This window comes from Pongo abelii, chromosome X, assembly GCF_028885655.2.
Source record: "Pongo abelii isolate AG06213 chromosome X, NHGRI_mPonAbe1-v2.0_pri, whole genome shotgun sequence".
NCBI classification, from domain to species: Eukaryota; Metazoa; Chordata; class Mammalia; order Primates; family Hominidae; genus Pongo; species Pongo abelii.
In genome coordinates this window covers 162,036,834-162,062,689 of record NC_072008.2, presented here as the reverse complement: position 1 = coordinate 162,062,689, position 25,856 = coordinate 162,036,834, and the positions used below count along the sequence as shown (strand labels likewise).

The 25,856-nt window shown below is 35.9% G+C and overlaps 1 protein-coding gene across 3 annotated transcripts in view; it reads left to right on the top strand.

The window, feature by feature from the left end:
* Positions 1-25,856, top strand: part of TMLHE (trimethyllysine hydroxylase, epsilon) — a 112,335-nt gene that overhangs the window by 83,484 nt on the left and 2,995 nt on the right. The window contains exons 4-7 of one of the 3 annotated variants that reach the window (XR_002913147.3): positions 4,009-4,288; positions 6,074-6,193; positions 10,689-10,925; positions 25,354-25,567. Coding sequence is in view for 2 of the 3 variants with exons in the window: in XM_024240999.3 (XP_024096767.1) it covers positions 4,009-4,288; positions 6,074-6,193; positions 10,689-10,925; positions 25,354-25,492 (776 nt within the window). In the remaining variant the exon portion in view is untranslated. The remainder of the gene's footprint in view (positions 1-4,008; positions 4,289-6,073; positions 6,194-10,688; positions 10,926-25,353; positions 25,568-25,856) is intronic. The other 2 variants (XM_024240999.3, XM_054545282.2) reach the window with 2 other exon arrangements.

Below are 25,856 nucleotides of genomic sequence, written 5' to 3'. Positions count from 1 at the left end.
TTATTTTTCTCTTCAAATAAAATTGTTACAATCCACAGCTAACATTATACTTAATAGTGAGACTGAATGCTTTCCCTCTAAGACAGGGAACATGGCAAGGATGCCCACTCTTACCACTATTATTTAACATCCACTCTCACCACTCTTATTTATCATAGTACTGAAAATTCTATTACAGTAAGTCAAGAAAAATTAATAAAATTCATACATAAAACTCTTTATTTGCAGATACATGACAGCCTAACATAGACTACCTCAAGTAATCTATAATAAAACCATGAAAACTAATAAATGAGTTCAGTAAGGTCAGAGGACACAAGATCAACACACAAAAATCAATCATATTTCTATATACTTAAACATTCAGAAACTGAAATGAAAAATGACCATTTCAATAGCTTCAAATAAATTTAAATAGGTATAATCTAACAAAATATGTATAGGATCTGTATTATAAAAATTATTAAATGCTGATGAAAGAAATCAAAGAAGACATAAATACATGGAGAAACAAATCATGTTCATGAATTGGAAGACTCAACATAGTAATGATGTCAGTTTTCTCCAAATTGATCTATAGTTTTAATGTAACTCCTGTCAAAATATAAGCAAGATTTTTTTTATAATTATAAACAAGCTTGCTCTAAAATTTAAATGGAAATAGACAGGCCCTAGGAGAGCCAACACAATTTTGAAAATGAAGAATTAAGTGGGAAGAAATCACTTCCTGATGTTAAGACTGCAGTAATCAAGACAATGTGGTATTGGTGGAGGAACAGATACATAGATCAATGGAATAGAATAGAGAACCCAGAAATAGATCCACAGAAATATAGTCAACTTACCTTTGGCAAAAGTGCAAAAGTCATTCAATGGAGGAAGGATAGTCTTTTCAATAATTGGTGCCGGAGCAATTGGACATCCATAATGAAAAAATAAAAGAACCTCAACTCAAGTCTCACACCTTATATAAAAACCAACTCATAGTAGACTGTGGACTTAAATGTAAAACATAAAACTATAAAACTTCAAGAAAAGAACATATGAGAACATCTTAAGGTCCTGACTGGTGCTAGGAATGAATAACTCTTAAAACTCAGCATAAAAAACAAGCAATACAATTTAAAAATGGATAAAAGATATGCTCAGACATTTTCCTGAACAGGATATACAGATGGCGAATAAACACATGAAAAGATGTTCAACATTATTAGCTGTTACAGAAATGAAACTTAATATCACAATGAGATTGCACTATATACCTATCAGAATGACTACATTAAAAAACAGTGACTACACCAAATACTAGAGAAGATGCAGAGAAATTCTATCACTCATACATTGCTTATGGGAATGTAAAATGGTACACTCTGGAAAACAGTTTGGTAATTTCTTAAAAAAAAAAAAAAACTAAACATGCAACCCAGAAATCACACTTCTGGGCATTTATCCCAAAGAAATGAAAACTTATGTTCACATAAAACCCTGTACATTAATGTTCACATCAGCCTTATTTGTAATAGCCAAGAACTGGAAACTACCCAATGGGTGAATGGTTAAACAAACCATCCATACAATAAAATCCTACTCAGCAATTTTATTGGAACAAACTAATGATACATAACTTGGAAGAACCTCAGTTACATTATGCTGAAGTGAAAAAGCCAATCTGCATGATTTCATGTATGTAACAGTCATGAAATAACATAATTATAGAGGTAGAGAACAGATTATTGGTTGCCAGGAGTTAGGGATGCGGGGGTAGGAGGTGGCGGATGTAGCTGTAAAAGGGTAACACGAAGGAGTCATATGGTTGAGTATCTTGATTGTGGTGGTGGCTACACAAAGTTACACATGTAATTACACTGCATAGAGCTATGCACACAAATGAATATATGTTTAACTGGTTAAATCTGAATAAGCCCAATGGATTGTACCAATACCACTGTCTTGGTTTGGGTATTGTAGTGTGGTTATATAACAAGTTAACATCAAGGAAGGGGAAGAGCTCATGGGACTTTCCTACACATTTCTTTTCAACATCCTGTGAATCTATTATCTCCAAATAAAAAAGTTAAAAGAAAAAGCATTGGAGGAAAAAACATGCTTACAATGCATACATTGACTACTAATTTCTCTACGATAGAAAAAAAATGCCACAGAAAGGTTCATTTAAAAAAGGCAAAATATTAGCAAAATGTATGCCAAAGACTAAATATCCTTAATATGTAAGGTGCTTTTGCTAAATTGTAAGAAAAGTACAATTGTTCCAATAGAAAAATGTGAGAAAGGACTGAACAGACAAATCATTAAAGCAGGAGTCAGCAAACATTTTCTATAAAGAGCCAGATGGTAAATATTTTTAAACTTTGTGGGCTATATGAGTGAATGGAGCTATAGACAATATGTAACAAAATGGACAGCATGTGTTCTGAAACAGGCATTACAAAACCAAGCACCAGATTTGACTCATAAGCCACAGTTTGGTAGTCCCTGCATTAAAGAAACATAGATGTCTAACACATATAGAAAGTATTCTTATTAGCCTTATTAGTAAGCAAATAAATTAAAATTATTACAAGATAGAAGTTCCACTTTAGTTACCAAATTAGAAAAAGATATATTTTAAAAATAAGAATACTCCATTTTGATGGACACGTATGTACTGTTGGAGGGAATGAAGATAAGTAGACTTTCTAAAAAGTAATTTGATTATGTATATCAGAACTCTTAGAAGTTTATATCTTTGAAATTTCTAAATACAAAGATACAAACTTTTAAGAAATGTAATACACATTCTATTTCTAAATTATAGAAATATGGTTAAAGATGATCACTAATAAATAACAGGAAAATTTTTTAAAATAAATGTACATACCCAGAAGAACAGATGGGTTAGGTAAATCTTGGTAATGTATATTTTGTAAGCTTTAAAAATTAATTTTAATGAAGGTTAAATTTTTAAAATGATAAAATTTAATTTTAAAAATTGTTAAAATGTTAAGTGACAATGGCAGAGTCCCAAATTTTATATATATATAAATTACATAAACTATATTTATATACATAAATTACATAAAATAAGAGAATGTACAGAAAAACTGGAAGGAATGATACCAGGCTGTCAATCATAGTTTCATCTGGGTGATAGAATGATAAACATGGTGACTTTAAATTTCCTCATACTTTTTTATGCTTTCCAAATTATCCGAAGTGTGATACTTTTTTATCAATGGGAGGGAGGAAAAGAGAGAGAGAAGTAAAAAGGAGAGACAAGTTGTCAACATAGTCTTTCACTCCTTCTGCTGCTTCCTTTGCTTATCCTGAAGATTTTCTAAAGCATTTCGGGGTTGGTTTTCAACTTTTTTTGGGTGGGGTGTGCACAGCAGGTGAAGGCACTTACAAAGTAATTTTATTGTATTGTGTTGATGTCATATAATTAGACAGCAATGTCCTATATCATGTAGAAGAGGAAGGCAGCATAGAATAGTACTAAACTTGTAGCAGCAAGAAGGTAGGGTTCTAGTTCCACCTATAGTACTTAGTTGTGTGATCTTGAGTGAGTCACTGACTTTTTCTCCATCTGTAAAATAAAGATTAGCCCCTTCTAGCTCAAACATTCTGAGTTCCTATATAGATGGAAGACAGGGATGGGGGCAAGGGGAGAGAGTGCCAAGTAGGTTTGTAAAAGCCTACTTGGATTATCATTCTTTGATGACTTGATGAATTTTCCAGAAGGTCTTTTACTATGTAACTATAATTCTGTAAACTTATTTCACTGCTGGGAAGATTTATTTGTTCATTCATTTATTCATGCATACCACTCAAATCACACATATTTCTTTCTCAGAAACATTCTAGGCATTCATTTTAATTTGGTTTCATAAACAATACAGTACTGGATAACTGATTGCTAGGAAAAAGATTCTTAACTAGTTGTAACCAATTACAAATATTGACATTATTTGTAATTATTATTTTAGTGCATTTTATTTTTCCCCTTAAAAGGGCCAGATGGTCATGTGACTAAATATGATTTGAATTGGCTGGTGAAAAACAGCTATGAAGGGCAGAAACAAAAAGTCATCCAGCCTAGAATACTATGGAATGCTGAAATCTACCAGCAAGCCCAAGTTCCATCTGTAGATTGCCAGAGCTTCTTAGAAACCAACGAGGGACTGAAGAAGTTTCTGCAAAACTTTCTGCTCTATGGAATTGCATTTGTAGAAAATGTCCCTCCCACTCAAGAGCACACAGAGAAGTTGGCAGAAAGGATCAGCTTAATCAGGTAATTCATTTGTTTCCTAAAATCCACAGTACTATAATTAATTTCCAGAGCATGAACACCAATAAATAAATGTAACAGGTATGGTCACCCGCGTTTTCAATCCAGAATATTTTGTAGCATGAATAAGGGACTCTCACTTGCAGTATTTTATTTGAGGTCTGGATTTCTAATCTCTAAATACACTTATGTGTAAAATATAATGATGACTGCAGAGTCGTTGGTAATATGTTTCTAGCCCAGTGATCCCAAGTGACAGGTATTATTGTACACTGGAAAAAAACACTGACTGTAAGGAGAACTGGATAGTAGTCTGAGTTCTACCATCAAATAGTTGTGTGACCATAGGCATGTCCATTACACACACACACACACACACACACACACCCTCGACCCCCACTGTCCTCTATTTTCCCATCCGTTCAATTTGACCTTCTGTGATTCCTATGGCTTGATTCAGAGACTGATTGTTAATAACACTGCCTTAAAAGGCTATATAGCATTCAGCCAGCACATTCCCACCCATTATTTTCTTTTAATTATTATAGTAACCCTGATCAGTGTGTGTTTTGTCCCCGTTTTACTGCTGAGGCACTGACACTCAAATATACCAAGTGTCTTGCCCAGGAGTGCTCTACTAGTAAACAATAGAACTTGAATTCAAATAGCCCAGGTTTCCTAATCCTAAATACATTGTTTTTTTCATTACCATTACGCACTTCTGGGTGGTATATAGATTGATCTTCTATAGTATTTAGTGTGATGTCAACCTACTTTATTATAATTAGTACTTTCCTTTTACTTAATAAGATCCAGATATAGCTCATTTTGTAGTAGAGAGTATGCTGGGTCTTCTGCCCTGTGCTGGTAGAGCATAATTAACAGCATCTGTGAGCCATTCAGTTTGAATCACAGTTTGAGAACTTTCAAGTGAAAGAAACTGTGCTGGTAAGTGACAAATTGAGACAGCTTTAGGGATGATAGTTCAAAAGGAAGAGCATTTCCTATTTGAACTTCAAGGGTTCAGAAAATAAGATGAACTTTGAAAGCTAAAGAATTAAAGTGACCTTTAGTCAGATTTGAGCCCACCAGGAAAGTAATTACAAAATCAAAATATATGATGTATACTTCAAGGAGAGACACAACAATGTTACAGCAAGTCTCACTAAATACTTGCTAACACAAACTATCCTTTTCTCTTTTCTTTATTCGTCCATGTCCAAAAGATGAGTGAGGATCTACATTAATCACTTCTGTGTCTTATAGAGAATATGAGAACTATTCAGTCAGCCTTGCAAATTGCAAGGCTTGCAATCCAGCCTTGCAAATTGGATTATCCAAAATATTAGGAAATGACCACCATTATTGAAAAAATGGTACTAATAAAAGACAACAGCTGTAAAAATAGTAAATAAAGTTAAAAAATCACTTCTAGAAGCAGCTATATCATCTTTTTCTGTGAAAGAAAGGTGAGCATAGAAAAGAACCTTAAATTTATGAAGGCTATGAAAACTGGGCACATAATCAGAGTGGGATGATTCTCTAAGCTTTCATAATACAATATTATACTTCCACAGTTTTCTCCCCAACTTTCTAGAATGCTAATAAGTGACAGAATTGTCAAGACTAGCATGTTCAACTGTCATTTTCACCTTATGGATGAAATTCTGGAACCCAAAAAATCTATTGTTATTTGTGAATAACTAAAGAAGGTATTGGAAAGAGTTTTGAAAGACAAGAATGAACATTTCAGATAGCTAACAGGTCTTTCTTTATTTCATCTAACAGAGAAACCATTTATGGGAGGATGTGGTATTTCACTTCAGACTTCTCCAGAGGTGACACTGCGTACACCAAGCTAGCTCTGGATCGGCACACTGACACTACCTATTTTCAAGAGCCCTGTGGGTAGGTGGATTAGACTTTTACAGTGTAAGGTCTTTATATGTGATAGTCTTGAGTGGTTTCTTAATTATTTTCCATTCTGTTTGAACAAAGATCATATCTGCTGCTGCGGATTTGTATGACTTTCTTTCTCTTCCCCTAGAAACATGATCATTTTGAAATACCTTAACTCAGTTTTTAGATTCTGTATTAGGCCATTCGTGCATTGCTATAAATAAATACCTGAGACTGGGTAATTTATAAAAAAAAAAAGAGAGATTTAATTGTCTCATGGTTCTGCAGGCTGTACAGAAAGCATAACAGCATCTTCTTCTGGGGAGGCCTCAGGGAGCTTCCAGTCATGGTGGAAGGTGAGTGGGGAGCAAACAGTTCACATGGCAAAAACAGGAGCAAGAGAGAGAGAGTCAGGGAGGAGGTGCCACACACTTTTAAACAGCTAGCTCTCACAGGAACTCACTCACTATCTGAAGACAGCACCAAGCCATCAGTTATCCACCTCCATGACCTAAACACTTCCACCAGGCCCTACCTCCAGCATTGGAGATTACAATTCAACATGAGATTTTGGTGGGGATAAATATCCAAACTATATCAGACTCCTAGGAATAAAATATTTTTAAGTTCTCAAAAGAAGACATTTATGCAGCCAAAAAACACATGAAAAAATGCTCATCATCACTGGCCATCAGAGAAATGCAAATCAAAACCACAATGAGATACCATCTCACACCAGTTAGAATGGTGATCATGAAAAAGTCAGGAAACAACAGGTGCTGGAGAGGATGTGGAGAAATAGGAACACTTTTACAGTGTTGGTGGGACTGTAAACTAGTTCAACCCTTGTGGAAGTCAGTGTGGCGATTCCTCAGGGATCTAGAACTAGAAATACCATTTGACCCAGCCATCCCATTACTGGGTATATACCCAAAGGATTATAAATCATGCTGCTATAAAGACACATGCACACGTATGTTTATTGCGGTACTATTCACAATAGCAAAGACTTGGAACCAACCCAAATGTCCAAAAATGATAGACTGGATTAAGAAAATGTGGCACGTATATACCATGGAATACTATGCAGCCATAAAAAAGGATGAGTTCATGTCCTTTGTAGGGACATAGATGAAACTGGAAACCATCATTCTCAGCAAACTATCGTAAGGACAAAAAAACAAACACCGCATGTTGTCACTCATAGGTGGGAATTGAACAATGAGAACACATGGACATAGGAAGGAGAACATCACACACCGGGGACTGTTGTGGGTTGGGGGGAGGGGGGAGAGATAGCATTAGGAGATACACCTAATGCTAAATGACAAGTTAATGGTCGCAGCACACCAACATGGCACATGTATACATATGTAACAAACCTGCACATTGTGCACATGTACCCTAAAACTTAAAGTATAATAATAATAAAATAAAATAAAATAAAAAACAACAAAAAAAGAAAACTCATCTTACTATATAAATGGAGTCCTAATCTTGTTAATTATTAAAATGTAATTTTACATTTTTCAAAGTAATTATAAATTATCCCCCAAAAAAGTATTGCCTAACCATTAGTTTTGGAATTTGTACAGATTTCTTGCATTTAGTTATTAACATATTGCAAAAGGGTCGTCATGCAAACACAGCTGCTTTGAGTATGGCATTAAGAAGAATTTGAATCTGATTTACAAGAAGTTGGAGAGGAGGAATGATGGAAGAATAACTTCTTCACATGGAATAAGATGCTTTTGAGCCAAAGATATACATACTATACTCAATTTTCCTACCATTTGCTCTTCAGTAGAGGCACCTCTGTGGTTATTCCGTGTTCTTGATCTTGCTTCTGCATATAGATGGTGAGCCTGAGACACAAAGATATGAGTAAAATGAGTGCACATAGATTTCTGGAGACTATATGAGAGGATGATAATATGCAGTTGCTCATGGTTACACTGATTTCCTTTAAGGTTTGTAACTTAAGAATGTTTGATTCAGGGAAGGAAGAACAAAGCAGCTTTTAGATATCCTGATAAATGTTATCAATATATGGAGAGATCAACAACCCTGCATCCTCATTCTAGTGGATACAGAAGGAAAAAAGAGGAAATGGGATAAGAAGCAGCTGTACAGGGGTTGAGGTTCAAATACTGACTAGCTCTTCCCTTTATGACCAACACCAGAGATAAACAACTGTTTGTGGCTTTAGTTTAATTGTTTGTAATCAATGGCAAGGACCAAGTAGATTAGCAGTATGGTAATAGCACTTAAGAGTTCAGGCTATGGCATCAACCAGACCCAGATTTGCATCCCAGCCTCAACATGTATTAGATTTGTGATCTTGGACAAGTAACTTAATTTCTCTGTGCTTCAGTTTCCTCATCTGTAAAATGGGACTAGTAATATAAAACCTATCCATACAAGGCTTCATACTTCAGGCAGTATGGATACTACAAGTAAGGAATTATATGATCATACTGCCTGACACAAAGTGTTCAATAAATATTAGCTATAATTTTCATCATTTTATTCATTTTAATCACCATCTTCATTGTTATATGCTTTACTCTCTCTAAAGCTACCTTTGCTCTGGATCTCATCCTTTCCAGCTTCCTTGGGGATTTCTCTCTCCTCTGTCTTCAGCCTTTCCATACCTATTGACTCCTTCTTATCAGCCTCCCATATCTTAATTCTCTATTTTTGTACTTCCTTGGACTCTATCTCCGTTTAGCTACAGCCATGTTTTTTTCTTCCACTTCATGGCTAAGATTATTAAAAGAATAATAGCTACATTCAATATATTTTCATTCTCACTTCCCATTTACTCATCAAACCCATAGGCATCTAGTTTTCCCAACCCACCCCTCACCGCAATTAAAGTTACTCTCTCTAACGTCACCAGCAACTAATTGTCATATCCAGTGTGTACTGTCATCTTACTTGATCCCTGAGACATACCATTAACCACTACTAAATTTCTTAAATACTCCTTCTTTCCTAGTTTTCTTCCTATATATCTGACCATTTTTCCTCAGCCTCCTTTGCTGGCTTCTTTTGTCTATTTCCTAAATATTATTGTTCCTCAAGGTTTTTTCCTTATCCCTCTTTTCTTACTTGAAATGATTTCTCCAAATGACCTCTTCCATGCTCTTGGCTTTAGCTATCACTTGTAACAAAATCCACCTCTCTTCCTTAAACATCTTTAACTGGTAACTAAATAACCCTGACCTAGAAGTTTCACAGAAATTTCAATATGGCCAGGCTTACCTTTCTCTTTTAAATTGTATTTATATTATACTAGATTGTCCTTGATTTTACTCCATCTTTTTATTTCTTATTTTAATTTGCTTTTTACTTTTTCTTAGTTTTGCGTATTTGATTAAATTACTATTAATTTTATTTTCCCTCATAAATTTGAAAATTCTACCTTAGTTTTCCAGTCAATTAATAGTCACCTTACCTTTCCCTGTTAACATATTCAGACATATATGATTAGCTGTTCTAACATGCCTCTAAACTGAACTCCTTCCTCAACCTCTCATACTTCCTCATTATCATTCAATAGCATATCTGTCTGTAATCTCGGTCTTAGTAAACAGCATTATTTTTCAGGTGCCCAAGTGAGAAACCTGTAGTTATTCTAGATTCTTGCCTGTCCTTCAGTTATCAAATTCTGCTACTTCTACCTTGGTATCTCTCAGGTGTGTCTTCTTCTCTATAATGCCCCTTTCTGAGTTCAAGCTCTCAATATTTTTCTTTACTATTTCAGTTATTCAAGTTGGTTTCCAAGTTTTTTGTCACGTTGCTTCTCACCAGTCCCTGTTCCACACTATCAACATAAGGGACTCTTTAAAATATTGATATGGCCGTAGAGTTTCACAGTTTAAAATCATTTTGTGGTTCTCTGTGCTATGCCAATAGGAACTTCTTACTCCTTGTTGTTTTACATTGGTATCTTTGGTCATGCTTTCTCTCTGCCTAGAATGCCTTCTCCTCATCTCAATCTCCTTCTACTCCAATTCTTGCTCATTCTTTAAGATTAGTCAAAACAATTTTCATTGATCTCCAAAACATTTCTTTATACAACACCCCACTAGAACGATCATTCCTTTGTTTATGACCCCACTATATCTTGTATGCAACTTTATTATAGTACCTATCATATTTTATTTGGTATTTATTTGCTTTAGCTCTTCTTACTAGACTATGAGCTTCTTGAAAATATAGGTTATATATTATTCATGCCTGTATTCCCAGGGCCCAGCACATATAAGCTTCAATATATGTTAGATATGTTTAGAAGAAACCTCTAGTGGCATTAATATTTCAAAACACAAAAAAGTACAACTGCCTATGAGGGAAAAACAATTAGGAAATGAGACTTCCAATTAGGAAATGAAAAGAAAATGACAAGTAGGTTCAGTAATCATTTTATATGTAATTTCTAGAATTTTGATATGTTCTCTCTTCCACTGAACAGAAGAATTTTCTTTTCTCTCTTTAGCATTCAAGTGTTTCATTGTCTTAAACATGAAGGAACTGGTGGCAGGACACTGCTAGTAGATGGATTCTATGCAGCAGAACAGGTACTTCAAAAGGCACCTGAGGAATTTGAACTCCTCAGTAAAGTGCCATTGAAGCATGAATATATTGAAGATGTTGGAGAATGTCACAACCACATGATTGGGGTTGGGCCAGTTTTAAATATCTACCCATGGAATAAAGAGCTGTATTTGATCAGGTGAGTATCAAAGAACTATCCCCAATTGTAATATATTTGCCAAAGATTAGCCTTCTAATGTAACAAAAATCCCTAAGATTCTTATATCTGCTACATTTTAATCTTGCTATTCCATAGCTTTTTATTATCAAACAGTTTGTATTCTTCTTATAATTCCCATGAAATAATAAATAGCCACCAACCAAAGAATACTAGGTTTATTTTGAGGGTGGGGTCAAATATTAGAGGTAGTATTTTTTAAACGAAAACATTATTAAATAAAAAACAGTTATTAAATTATCCTCAGTGACCAAACAGCTAGGTTACCCAACAACATTTATGTATCCAGCCCAGATTTATGCAAAGCTCTTGACCAGTGTATTCAATTGACTACTGATATCACAACTTAGATATTTTGTAGAATATAAAACATATCATATTCAAACGTGAACTCATCACTTCCACTCATTTTAAACCTACTTCTCCACTTGTTTTCCCATTTTCATTGAATGGTACCACCATCCACTAAGTTTCCCAAGCCATAAACCAAACATCATATTTAATTTTTCCCTCTCCCTTATATTACACAACCAGTCTTAGCAACTCAATCTCCTATATTTTTCTCAAACTGTCCCCTGCTTTCTATCTACAATGCCTCTTCTTGCAGTGAGAACACTCTTCTTTCCCATGGCTAAAGTTGTAACTGATGTCCTTGCTTCCACTGTGAGCCCTCTTCCATTAATTTTTCATGCTGTAGCTAGAACATTCTTTCTGAAATACAAGTCTTATCTTTTGCTCCCATGTTAAGATCCTTCTAAACCTCCCCAGTGTCTTTCAGAGAAAGACTAGAGTCTTTCCTTATGGCTTTTAAGGTTCTGTATGATCTGATCCCTTCTTACTCTTCTAGCATGTAATTCATGTTTTCCATACACATTCTTCCCTAGCTATACCAAACTGCTTTGGGTTTCTGGAGACAATTATTTTGCATCTTGCAGCCAAGCTTTTTACTATGCATTTTTGCAGATGGATTACCCCTCCTGCTTCTGCTTATTCCAAGCAAACTGTTACTGTGCACTAATTCAGTTTACTCAGCAAATATTTCATGAGCATCTACCAAGAGTCATGCTCTGTTCTTGACACTGCAGATGAAACTGTAAGCACAATAGACAAAAATTCCTGGCCATCTTGGAATTCTCATTATAGTGACAAGAGAGAGTAATTAAAAATAAATAAGCAAATATATAATATATCAAATTGTGAGAAGTACTAGGGAAAAACAAAAAAGCAGGGAAGGAGATATGGGGTGAAGAGGCAGGGTGAAGATAGCTGCAAAATTAACATACTACAAAGAGTATAGGCTTTGTAATCAGAAGGAGTTCATTGTGAAATCCTGACTGCCATTTATTGATTTTTGGCCTTGGACAAGTTACTTAACCTGCTAGTCATGAGTTTCTAGTTACAATAATAGTACCTTCTGTGCCCACTTGTTGTGAAGTTAAAAATAAATTGTTATCCTTACCTTTACCCCTGGCTTGTAGTAGGAACTGTGTAAATATTAATTTACTTCCTTGGATAAGTTCCTCTGGGAAACTCTCCCTCTGTTATCTCTCATATATCTAAGTGCCTAAAACAATGAATAGTAACTAATATTTTCCCAACATTTTATTAGGAACATTTCTAAACATATAGAAAAGTTGAAAACATTTAACACAGACAAGCCATAGACTTATATCTAGATTCTACCATTAAGATATTTCTATACTTGCTTTATCACCTATCTTCCCATCTATCCATTCATCAGTTAATCTTATTTTCAGTGAATTTTAGAGTATACTACATTGCAGATATCAGTACATATCTCCCTAAAATACTTCAACATTTGTATCATTAAGTAGAGTTAAATATTTGCTTACAGCTTTTTTAAAGTTACAATGTATATGCAATGATGTTTAAAATATTAAATATATACTCACACTGAGTTTTAACAAATGCATATACCTATTTAACCCAAACCCTTATCAAGATATAAAATATTACCATCACTACAGGAAGTACTCTCATACTCCTGCACATACATCTCAGAGGAACCCATAGTTTGATTTTCTTTTACCACTATACATTAGATCTTTGCCTGTTCTGTTTATCTCTTCTTTTATGAATAGACATCTGGACTCTTTCCAGTTTCAGGTTATTATGAATAAAGTTGCTGTGAACATTCATGTAAAAGTATTTTTTTTAATATGTTTTCATTTTCATTTCACTAAGGTACATACCTAGGGTGGAACTGCTGGGTCATAGAGAAGGTGAATGCTTAGTTTCATAAACAACTGCAACAAGTTTTACCAAATTACTTGTACCATTTTACACTGTCATCAACAATGTATGAATTGTAGCTGCTCCAAGGACATGCCACACACTTTTAAACAACCAACTCTTGCATGAATTCAGAGGGAGAACTCACTCATTACTATGAGAGTGGTACCAAGCCACCCATGAAGGACCTGCCCCCATGATGAAAACACCTCCCACCAGGCCCTACCAAAACTAGTTTGCTCTTTGCTTTGTTTGCTTATAATAGTCATTCCAGTGGCTGTGAAGCGGTATCTTACGGTGATTTTTTTCAATTTTAAAAATGGATTTAGAGGGTACAAGTGCAGATTTCTTACATGCATATATCGCATCGTGGTGGAGCCTGGGCTCTTAGTGCATCCATCACCTGAATAGTGAACATTGTACCCAAGAGGTAATTTTTCAACCCTTGTCAACTTCCCACCCTTTTGTAGTCTCCAATATCTATTATTCTACTGTATATGTCCATGTGTACCCATTGTTAAGCTCTCACTTACAAGTGAGAATATGTGATATTTGACTTTCTGTTTCTGAATTATTTTACCTAAGATAACGTACTCCAGTTCCACTCATGTTACTGCAAAACACACGACTTCGTTATTTCTTATGGCTGCGTAGTATTCCATGTATATGTAAAATGCAGATGGGTAGATACCCAGTAGTGAGATTGCTGGATCAAATGGTAGTTCTATTTTTAGTTCTTTGAGAAATCTCCATACTGTTTTCCATAAATGTGATAATTTACATTCCCACTAACAGTGCATAAGCATTACTTTTTTCTCCACATCCTCACCAACATCTGTTGTTTTTTGATTTTTAAATAATAGCTATTCTGACTGGTGTAAGATAGCATTGTGTGGTTTTAATTTGCATTTCTCTGATAATTAGTGATATTGAGCATCTTTCATATGTTTGTTGGCCACTTGTATGTCTTTCAAAAAACACCCATTCATGCCCTTTGCCTGCTTTTTAATGGCGTTACTTGTTTGTTTGTTTGTTTTTTCTTGTTGAGTTGTTGGAGTTTCTTGTAGATTCTGGATATTAGCCTTTGTTGGATACATAATTTGCAAATATTTTTTCTCATTAGGTAGGTTTACTCTGTTGATTGTTTCTTTTGCTGTGTGGAAGGTTTTTAGCTTAACTGAGTCCCGTCTGTTTATTTTTGTTTGTGTTGCATTTGCTTTTGAGGACCTGGTCAAAAATTCTTTCCCTAAGCCAGGCCAGTGTCCGGAAGAATTTTTCCTACATTTTATTACAGGATTTTTACAGTTTAATGTCTAAAATATAAATCTTTAATCCATCTTGAGTTAATTCATGTATCTGGTGAGAGACAGGGGTCCAGTTTCATTCTTCTGCATATGGCTAGCCAGTTTTCCTAGCACCATATATTGAAGAGGGTGTTCTTTCCCTATTGTTTAATTTTGTCAATATTGCAGAAGATCAGTTGTTAATAGGTACTTTATTTCTGGGTTCACTATTCTGTTCTGTTGGTCTATATGTCTATTTTTATACCAATATCATGATGTTTTGGTTACTATAGCCTTGTAGTATAATTCAAAGTCAGAATGTAATACTTCAAGCTTTGTTCTTTTTGCTTAGGATTGGTTTGGCTATTCAGACTCTTCTTTTGGTTTCATATGAATTTTAAGTTTTTTTTAAATTATGTGAAAAATTGTGTTGGTAATTTGATAGAGACTGCATTGAATCTGTAAATTGCTTTGAGCAGTGTGGTCATTTTAATAATATTGATTCTTTTGATCCATGAGCATGGGATGTGTTTTCATTTATTTGTGTCATACACAATTTTTTCATCAGTGTTTTGTAGTTCCTCTTGTAGAGATCTTTCACCTCCTTGATTAAATGTATTCCTAGGTGTTTTATTTTTTGTGGCTATTGTAAATGGGTTCTTCATTTGGTTCTTAGCTTGAATGATATTGGTGTAGAGAAATGCTACTGTGTTTTGTACATTGATTTTGTATCCTGAAACTTTACTGAAGTTCTTTATCAAGTCTAGGAGTCTTCTGAAAGAGTCTTTTGGAGTTTTATTGTACATTATTTGGGGTTTTCAACATAATGGGGTATTTTTTCCTCCTTTATAATATGTATGCCTTTCATTTCTCTCTCTCTCTCTCTCTCTCTCCCCCTCTCTCTCTGTGTGTGTGCGTGTGCACGTGCGTGTGTGCGTGTGCGTGTGTGTGTGTGCATGTGTTATTGCACTAGCTGGGACTTCCAGGACTAACAGTGAATAGTAGTGGTGAGAAAGGACATCCTTGACTTATTTCTGATTTTAGGGGAAAATTACTCAGTGGTTCACTGTAGGTTTTCCACGGATAGCCTTTATTAGAATAAGGAAATTTCCTTCTATTCCTAACTTGTTGGGAATTTTATCATTAATTAATATTGAATTTTGTTGAATGCCTTTTCTGCATTTATTTATATGATCATTTGATGTTGCTTATTTAGTATGACAATATGATAAAATACATTGATTGATTTTTGAATGTTGACCCAACTTTGAATACCTGGGATAAACTCCACTTGATCTTGATGCATTATCTTTTTTATACATTGCTAGAGCTGATTGGCTAATATCTTCGTAAGAATATTTGTACCTATGTTTATGTGAGATATTGCTATTTTGTTTTTTCCTTGTAATATCTTTGTCTGAGTTTGGTATTAGGATGATGCTATCCTCATAATATGAGTGGGGTCATTTTCTCTCCTTAATTTTCTGACAGAGACTGTAAAATTTGTATTACATCTTACTTAAATGTTTCATAGAATTCATGAGCGAAATTGTCTGGCCTGGAGTTCTCTTTCTTGAAAAGTTTGAAATTACAGATTCAGTTTCTTTAATAGATGTCAGGCTATTCAGATTATCTACTTTTCTTTGAATTAGTTTGTTTTTTTTTTACCATGTGGGTTTAAGAAATTGGTTCATATAAGTTATCAAATATATAGGCATAGATTGATTGTAGTATTCCCCCTCTTATTCTTTTAGTGAGAACATTCAAAATCATCTCTTCCAGCTATTTTGAACTATACAACATATTATTGTTGACTATCGTCACCCTATTGTGCAATAGAACACCAGAACTTAATCCTCCTATCTAACCATAACTGTAACTTTGTACCCAGTGACCAACCTCTTCTCATCTCCTTCCCTCCTCGCCTCCCCTGCCTCTGGTAACCACTGTTCTACTCTCTACCTCTATAACATCAACTTTTAAATTTATATTTATTTTTATTTTTTATTTTTGTGGTTACATAGTAGGTGTGTATATATTTATGGGTTAGATGAGATGTTCTAATATAGGTATGCAGTACGTAATCACATCAGGGTAAAAATGGAGTATCCATCTCCTCAAGCATTTATCTTTGTATTACAAACAACCAAATTACACTCTTTTGGTTATTTTTTTTTATTTTATTATTATTATACTTTAAGTTTTAGGGTATATGTGCACAACGTGCAGGTTTGTTACATATGTATACATGTGCCATGTTGGTGTGCTGCACCCATTAACTCGTCATTTAGCATTAGCTATATCTCCTAATGCTATCCCTCCCCCCTCCCCCCACCCCACAACAGTCCCCGGTGTGTGATGTTCCCCTTCCTGCGTCCATGTGTCCTCATTGTTCAATTCCCACCTATGAGTGAGAACATGCGGTGTTTGGTTTTTTGTCCTTGCGATAGTTTGCTGAGAATGATGGTTTCCAGTTTCATCCATGTCCCTACAAAGGACAGGAACTCATCTTTTTTTATGGCTGCATAGTATTCCATGGTGTATATGTGCCACATTTTCTGAATCCAGTCTATCGTTGTTGGACATCTGGGTTGGTTCCAAGTCTTTGCTATTGTGAATAGGGCCTCTATAAACCTATGTGTGCATGTGTCTTTATAGCAGCATGATTTATAATCCTTTGGGTATATACCCAGTAATGGGATGGCTGGGTCAAATGGTATTTCTAGTTCTAGATCCCTGAGGAATCGCCACACTGACTTCCACAAGGGTTGAACTAGTTTACAGTCCCACCAACAGTGTAAAAGTGTTCCTATTTCTCCACATCCTCTCCAGCACCTGTTGTTTCCTGACTTTTTAATGATCGCCATTCTAACTGGTGTGAGATGATATCTCATTGTGGTTTTGATTTGCATTTCTCTGGCCAGTGATGGTGAGCATTTTTTCATGTGTTTTTTGGCTGCATAAATGTCTTCTTTTGAGAAGTGTCTGTTCATGTCCTTCGCCCACTTTTTGATGGGGTTGTTTGTTTTTTTCTTGTAAATTTGTTTGAGTTCATTGTAGATTCTGTATATTAGCCCTTTGTCAGATGAGTAGGTTGCGAAAATTTTCTCCCATTTTGTAGGTTGCCTGTTCACTCTGATGGTAGTTTCTTTTGCTGTGCAGAAGCTCTTGAGTTTAATTAGATCCCATTTGTCAATTTTGGCTTTTGTTGCCATTGCTTTTGGTGTTTTAGACATGAAGTCCTTGCCCATGCCTATGTCCTGAATGGTAATGCCTAGGTTTTCTTCTAGGGTTTTTATGGTTTTAGGTCTAACGTTTAAGTCTTTAATCCATCTTGAATTAATTTTTGTATAAGGTGTAAGGAAGGGATCCAGTTTCAGCTTTCTACATATGGCTAGCCAGTTTTCCCAGCACCATTTATTAAATAGGGAATCCTTTCCCCATTGCTTCTTTTTCTCAGGTTTGTCAAAGATCAGATAGTTGTAGATATGCAGCGTTATTTCTGAGGGCTCTGTTCTGTTCCATTGATCTATATTTCTGTTTTGGTACAAGTACCATGCTGTTTTGGTTACTGTAGACTTGCAGTATAGTTTGAAGTCAGGTAGCGTGATGCCTCCAGCTTTGTTCTTTTGGCTTAGGATTGACTTGGCGATGCGGGCTCTTTTTTGGTTCCATGTGAACTTTAAAGTAGTTTTTTCCAATTCTGTGAAGAAAGTCATTGGTAGCTTGATGGGGATGGCATTGAATCTATAAATTACCTTGGGCAGTATGGCCATTTTCATGATATTGATTCTTCCTACCCATGAGCATGGAATGTTCTTCCATTTGTTTGTATCCTCGTTTATTTCATTGAGCAGTGGTTTGTAGTTCTCCTTGAAGAGGTCCTTCGCATCCCTTGTAAGTTGGATTCCTAGGTATTTTATTCTCTTTGAAGCAATTGTGAATGGGAGTTCACTCATGATTTGGCTCTTTTGGTTATTTTAAAAGTACGATTAAATTATTTTTTACTATAGTCTCCCTGTTCTGCTAGCAAATACTAGGCCTTATTCATTCTTTCTAACTATTTTTCGTACCCATTAACCTTCCCCACTTCCTCCTCACCCTCCCACTAACCTTCCCAGCCTCCCTTCTACTCTCTATCTTCATTTCAATTATTCAATTTTTAGCTCACACAAATAAGTGAGAACATGCAAAGTTTGTCTTTCTGTGCCTGGCTTATTTCACCTAATGTAATGTCCTACAGGCTTATCCATGTTGTCACACATGACAGGATCTCATTATTGTTTATGGCTGAATAGTACTCCTTTGTGAATATGCACCACATTTTCTTTATCCATTCATCTGTTGATGGACACTTAGGTTGATTCCATATCTTGGCTATTGTGAATAGTGCTGCAATAAACATGGGTTTGTTAGTCAAGGTTCTCCAGAGAGACACAACCAATAGGATATATGAGAGAAGATTTATGAGGTGTGGTTGGTTCAGATGATTATAGAGATGGAGAAGTCCCACAATAGGCCATCTGCAAGCTGGAGAACCGAAGAAGCTGGTAGCATGATTCACTCCAAGTCTGGAAGCCTCAGAACTAGGGAAGCTGAGAGTACAGACCCCAGTCTGAGGCCAAAGGCCTAAGAGCCCACAGGAGGCTGTGGATGCAAGTCCCAGAGTCCAAAAGTGGAAGAAACTGGAGTCTGATGTCCAAGGACAGGAGGAGGAAAGGCATCTAGCTCCAGAAGGGAGATAGAATGAGCAGAGAGAGAGAATTCCTCCTCTTCTGTCTATTTGTCCCAACCAGGCTCCCAGCTAATAGGACAGTGCACGCCCACATTGCAAGTGGATCTTACCTGTTGCAGTCCACTGTCTCACACACCAAGCTCCCCTGGAAACACCCTCACAGACACATCCAGGGAACAATGTTTCAACAGCCATCTTGGCATCCCTCAATCCAGTCAAGCTGACCCGTAAATTGAACCATCACAATGAGAGTGCAGGTATCTCTCCAACATACTGATTTCATTTCCTTTTAATATATCCAGTAGTGAGTTCTTTGGATCATATGCTAGTTCTATTTTTAATTTTTTGAGGAACCTCAGTACTGTTGTCCATATTGCCTGTACTAGTTTACATTCCCATCAACAATGTTTAGGATTTCCCCTTTCTACACATCTTCACTGGCATTTGTTGTTTCTTTAACATAAAGAGTGTAAAATCACTTTATTAGAAAGTTTGACTAATCAGTCACAAATGAACAGCATTTTTGAGCACTAAACAGAGGATTAAAATAATTTCCAAACACTAGAGAAAATTATTGAAAATTCTAATATTTTAGGCTTAAAGTATCATTACCCTCATGAAGGCAAAAATCCTATAGATGATATTTTCTAATATATATATATCTTCTAAGTACTATGAAATTATAATAGAAATCATCAATTAATGTGTAACAAATAAGTAATATCTAACCACGGGCAAATTTCTTTTAAGATCACTTTATTATATTTTATGTTATTAAATTAAATTTTAATTTTTTTAATTATTATGGGTAAATAATAGTTGTATATATTTATGGAGTGCATGTGATGTTTTGATACAGGCATACAATATGTAATGATCAAATCAGGATAATTGAGGTATCTATCATTTCAAGCCTTTATTATTTCTTTGTGTTAGGAACACTCCAGTTCTACTCTCTTAGTTATTTTTAAATATACAATAAGTTATTGTTAACTATAGTTGCCCTATTGTGCTGCCAAATACTAGATCTTATTCATTCTCTCTGTGTTTGTACATACTAACCATCCTTACTTTCAGCCTATTTTTTTGTCTTTTTAATGATAGCCATTGTAACTGGGGTGAGGTGATATTGTGGTTTTGATTTGCATTTCCCTAATGATTAGTGATGTGGAGCATTTAAAAATATATCCATTTGCCATTTGTCTGCCTTCTTTGGAGAAATGTCTATTCAGAACTTTTGTCCATTTTTAAGGGAATATGTCTTTTTTGGTTATTGAGTTTGAGTTCCTTATATACTCCGGGTATTAATCTCTTGTAGATGCACAGTTTGCAAACATTTTCTCACATTCTGTGAGTTATCTCTTCACTCCGTCGATTGATTATTTCTTAGAAATTTTCAAATTACATTACATTGTTATTAACTACAGTCACCATGTGGAAAAATAGATCACTTGAACTTATTCCTCTGATCTAAAATTATGTATCCTTTGAGCAACATATCCCCAACCACCCAACCACTACTCCACAACCCACCAGCCTCTAGTACCCACCATTCTGCTCTCTATTTCTATGATGTCAACTTTTTTTAATATTACACATATGAGTGAGATCATGCAGTATTGATATTTCTGTGCCTGGCTTATTTTCACTTAATGTTTTCCAGGTTCATCCATGTTGTCACAAATGACAGGACTTTCTTCTTTTTCAAGGATGAATAGTATTCCACTTTTTATACATACCACATTTTCTCTATATACACTCCCATGTATTCTGCCTAGATTGATTTTATATCTTGGCTATTGTGAATATTTCTGCAAAGAACATGGAGGATATCTCTCGGACATACTGATTTCATTTCCTTTGGGTATATACCCAGTGGTGAGATTGCTGGATGATGTAGTAGTTCTACTTTTAGCTTTTCTTAGAAACCTCCATATTGTTTTCCATAATGGCTGTACTAATTCACATTCCCACCAACAGTGTGCAAGGGTTCACTTATCTCCACATCCTCATCAACATTGTTATCTTTTGTCTTTTTAATAACAGCCATCCTAAGGAGTATGAGATGATATCCTGTGGTGGTTTTAATTTGAATTTATCTGATTATTAGTGATGTTGAGCACTTTTTCATATACCTCTTGGCCATTTGTATGTCTTCTTTTGAGAAATGTCTATCCAGATCCTTTGCCCATTTTTAAATCAGGTTATTTGTTTTCTTACTATTGAGTTGTTTGAGTTCCTCAAATATTTTAGATATTAACCCCTTATCAGATGTATAGTTTGCAAATACTTTCTCCCATTCTACAGGTTGTCTCTTCATTCTTTTGTTTCCTTTGCTGTGCAGAAGCTTTTCAGTTTGATGTAATTTCATTTACCTAGTTTTTCTTCTGTTGCTTATACTTTTGGATCATATCCAAAAAGTAATTGTATAGACCAATATCATAGAGTTATACCATATGTTTTCGTCTAGTAGATTTATGGTGTCAGGTCTTACATGTAAGTGTTTAATCCATTTTTAGTTGATTTTTGTATATGTTGTAAGAAAAGGGTCTAATTTCATTCTTCTGCATGTGGACATCCAGTTTTCCCAGCACCGTTTATTGAATGTATAAGAGTTCTTTTCTCTCCACATACTTGCCAACATCTGTTATTTTTGGTCTTTGTAATAACAGCCATTCTACAATGGCCATATTCCCACACTGTGGGTTGTTTCTTCACTCTGTTGATGGTTTCCCTTGCCTCACAGAAATTCTTTAGTTTAATCCAGTCTCGTTTGTCTGTTTCTGGGTTTTGTTTCCTGTGCTTTTGGGGAATAACATCTTTTCCCAGAGCAATAAAATCTTTTCCCAGAGCATTATCCTGGAGAGTCATCCCGAGGTTTTCTTCTAGCATTTTTATAATTTCTATAGCTCCTCCAAGGTCACACACCTGAACTGAGATTGTAATGGTGATCTATCTGAAAGCCTATTTATCTACCTGTCTGAAAGCCCATCAGCTTTCACTTACACCACAATACACAAATCCATCAAATGCATCGTCCGCTCAATTATGGAGCTCTCTTGGGAAATACTTGTCTGTCAACTAAGAAGAAGGATAACTTTGTTAAATCTTCCTAGCTTTTCTTGTCAGATAAATGCCTGCTTTATTTGCTTTCCCCTACTCCCAGGTCCCAGGTCTCTCTTGCTTCATATCAAAGCAGGAAAAAAAGGAAAAACTGCACAATAATACGATGGCATCACTTTGTGCCAAAGTCCAGAAATAGTCTTTTTCTAATCCAAAGTATTGCGCAACCATTTTGCTTATGTGTAATAGACTTTTCCTGCTACTTTCTCTGTTGGCTTTAGAAAACACCACCATCTAATATAAACAGTGAATACCAAATTCCATATAAGCTTGGACAAATCACAAGGTCTTATCATTATTTTTCCTTATCTATAAAGTAAGATAATAACAGCTGTACTACTTACCTCACGTGGTTATCATACAGAGGGTCAATGAGATAGTGTATATGGAAACATTTCTAAACTGCAAATCTCAGTTTGAAGTCAAAAGATTACAAGTGTGATCTGTAAAAATGTTGCTCTCATGAACAAGCGTACACAGGAATTACGATCATTTTTCTGTTCTCTGGTGTAAACAATGAGTTAAAGAATTAAGGACACCTGATTTCAAAACCTCTCTGCTACGTATGAACTCTGTGGCAGGTCTCTAAGTTTCAGTTGCCTTAAATGTAAAAGGAGGTTAATAACACCTTTCCTTCTGGGATGATGAAATAAGTAAATTAAATAATATTTTCGCAAATGCCTAACCCAGCACTAGAAGTTTCTGGAAATGACAATGGGTGTCAATAGCCTGGTGAAGACTGTGCTTCCTCACTCCACTCTCCCTCCAGGCATGGCTCCTTGAAGCCTGGGAGGATGGACTATTATATTCTTTTTCTTTCTTTCTTTTTTTTTTTTTTTTTTTTCCTTTGAGACAGAGTCTCACTCTGTCGCCCAGGCTGGAGTGCAGTGGCGCGATCTTGGCTCACTGCAGCCTCCGCCACCCAGGTTCAAGTGATTCTCCTGCCTCAGTCTCCCAAGTAGCTGGGACTACAGGCGTGTGCCACCGCGCCTGGCTAATTTTTTTGTTGTTTTGTTTTGTTTGTATTTTTAGTAGAGATGGGGTTTCGCCATGTTGGCCAGGCTGGTCTCGAACTCCTGACCTCAGGTGATCTGCCCGCTTTGGCCTCCCAAAGTGCTGGGATTACAGGCGTGAGCCATCGCGCCCGGCCTATTTTTTCATTTGATTCTTGCAGTAGCCCTGTGAGATCAGCTAAGCAGATGTTATTATGCTCATTTTATATGCAACAAAACTAAGAATGTTGGCTCTGATTGTGCCATGTACTATCTAACACTAAGGAATATTGCCTGAGATGTCCAAAAATGGCACCATTGGATGTTAATTTATCTTTGGAAAGAATATCTTTGGCAGTATCTAGTAAATCTGAGCATACACATACCTTATGATCCATAAGTTCCATTCTTAAGTTTATTTCAAACAGGAGTGAATATATTTGTTCACCAAAAGACATGTAATAGAATGTTCATAACAGCACTGTTTGTAGTAGTCCCAACCGGCAATTACTCATATGTCCATCAACAGTAGAATGGATAAACTGTGGTGTGATCAAGCAATCAACTTCCATATAGCACCAATAAACTATTGCTAAGCAATGATGAAACTCCTAAACATAATAGTAAATGAAAGAAGCCAGACACAAATGAATACATATTGTGACTGCAATTATATAAAGTTTTATATAAACAGGCAAAACTAATCTTTGGTGATAGAAGTCAGGATGGTAGTTACCCGTGGGTTGGGGGATGGGCGTTACTGGAAAGGGGCATAAGGGAGGGTTCTGGGGTTCTGGTAATGATCTGTTTATTGACCTGGGTGCTAGTGATATGGATGCGATTACATCATGAAAATTCATCAAGCTTACGATTTGTGTACTTTTTCCGTAATGTATACTATACTTCAGTAAAAAGTTAATTTGCTTTAGGCAAAACAGAAACCCATTATCTTAGGCAAAGGTTTTTCAGTGGCTTCCCATGGTACTCAGAATACAATCCAAAGTCCTTACCATGGCCTGCATGGCAATATATACATGATCTAGCCCCTGGCTACCTCCTCCGCGTAATTTCTCCCACCATTATTCCCCTTGCTTACTCAGCTCCAGCCACATGACCTTCTTACTGGTCTGCAAACAGAATAAAACTCCATTCCACCCCAAGGCTGTGTTTTTGCTTTTCCCTTTGCCTGGAATGCTCTCCCCTCAGCTTGTTACATTGTTGGTCTCGTATCATACAGGTAACAGCTCAAATGTCGCTTCTTCAAAAAGTCCTTCACTTAACACTCCATGTGAAATAGATTCCCCAGTCACTCTTTATTATATAACACTATTATTTTTTCATAGCATTTATAACTAGCTGAAATTACTTTGTTTATGTATTTATTACTTGTTTATCATCTATCTTCCTCAATAGAAGGTAAACTCTCCAAAGACTGAGGTCGTGTCTGCTGTATTCGTCCCTGTATCTTTAATGCCTGACGCACTGCCTAGCATGTAGCCGGTGCGCATATAAATGTTAGGGTTGAATGAATGATTGAAGATCCCTGGGTGAATGGTCCACTAGGCTATAGCTGGGATTCCTCCCACAAAGGGAGACACTTGAGAAGTTGTAAGTCATCCTGTTAAAAGGAAAGCTTTGTTAGTACAACCTCTCTTGTCCACCCCACCTCAGCTTGGTGAGGAGAAAGCTCAGCGCTTTCCCCAGTGCTTCCATGAACTTTGGCCAGTAAAGACTTAAAATATCATATCATAAGATGAGGGAAACCAGCTGGAACTTAACTTCTATCCCGTATCCTTAGATTATTCAAAGAAAAACAAAACACGGTCAGCAGGCAGTGGAACTCCTCACTCCAATGTGATATTCCTGAGAGAATACTGACTTATCGTCACTTCATCTCTGGGACAAGTATTGAACATAAGGGAAGCCTTATATAAAATTGTTCAATAAACAAAAGATGTCTTTAACATGTGTTTGAGATCTTTCTTCTCATGATTCCATGTTAGGTACAACAACTATGACCGGGCTGTCATCAATACCGTTCCTTATGATGTCGTCCATCGCTGGTATACAGCACACCGGACGCTAACGATAGAGTTGAGAAGACCTGAGAATGAGTTTTGGGTCAAACTAAAGCCTGGCAGGGTGGGTCCTAATCTCTAAAGATGTCAAGCAAGCTTGTAATACTGAAGCAGTGAAGAACGGGTACTTACTTAATATGTGAGTCACAATGTTGCAAAGGAAAAAGAGAAAAGAGTCCTTGGTTTTGGTTATGGTCCTGCCGCCCACTCACTGAATGCCCTGGAAGCAAGCCTCATCCCATCTCTAAGGCATCAGTGACTCTATTTGTATGATGAAGGGGTTTAACTAGATGACCCCCAAGGGTCCTTCCAGCTTCATGATTCCATAGTTTTTATTTTTGGTATTTCCTCTGGATGAAAAATACCTTCAGCTTAGCATAAAATGTCATGAGATAATTTAACCCTTTGAAAAAGGGCAGAATAAGAAT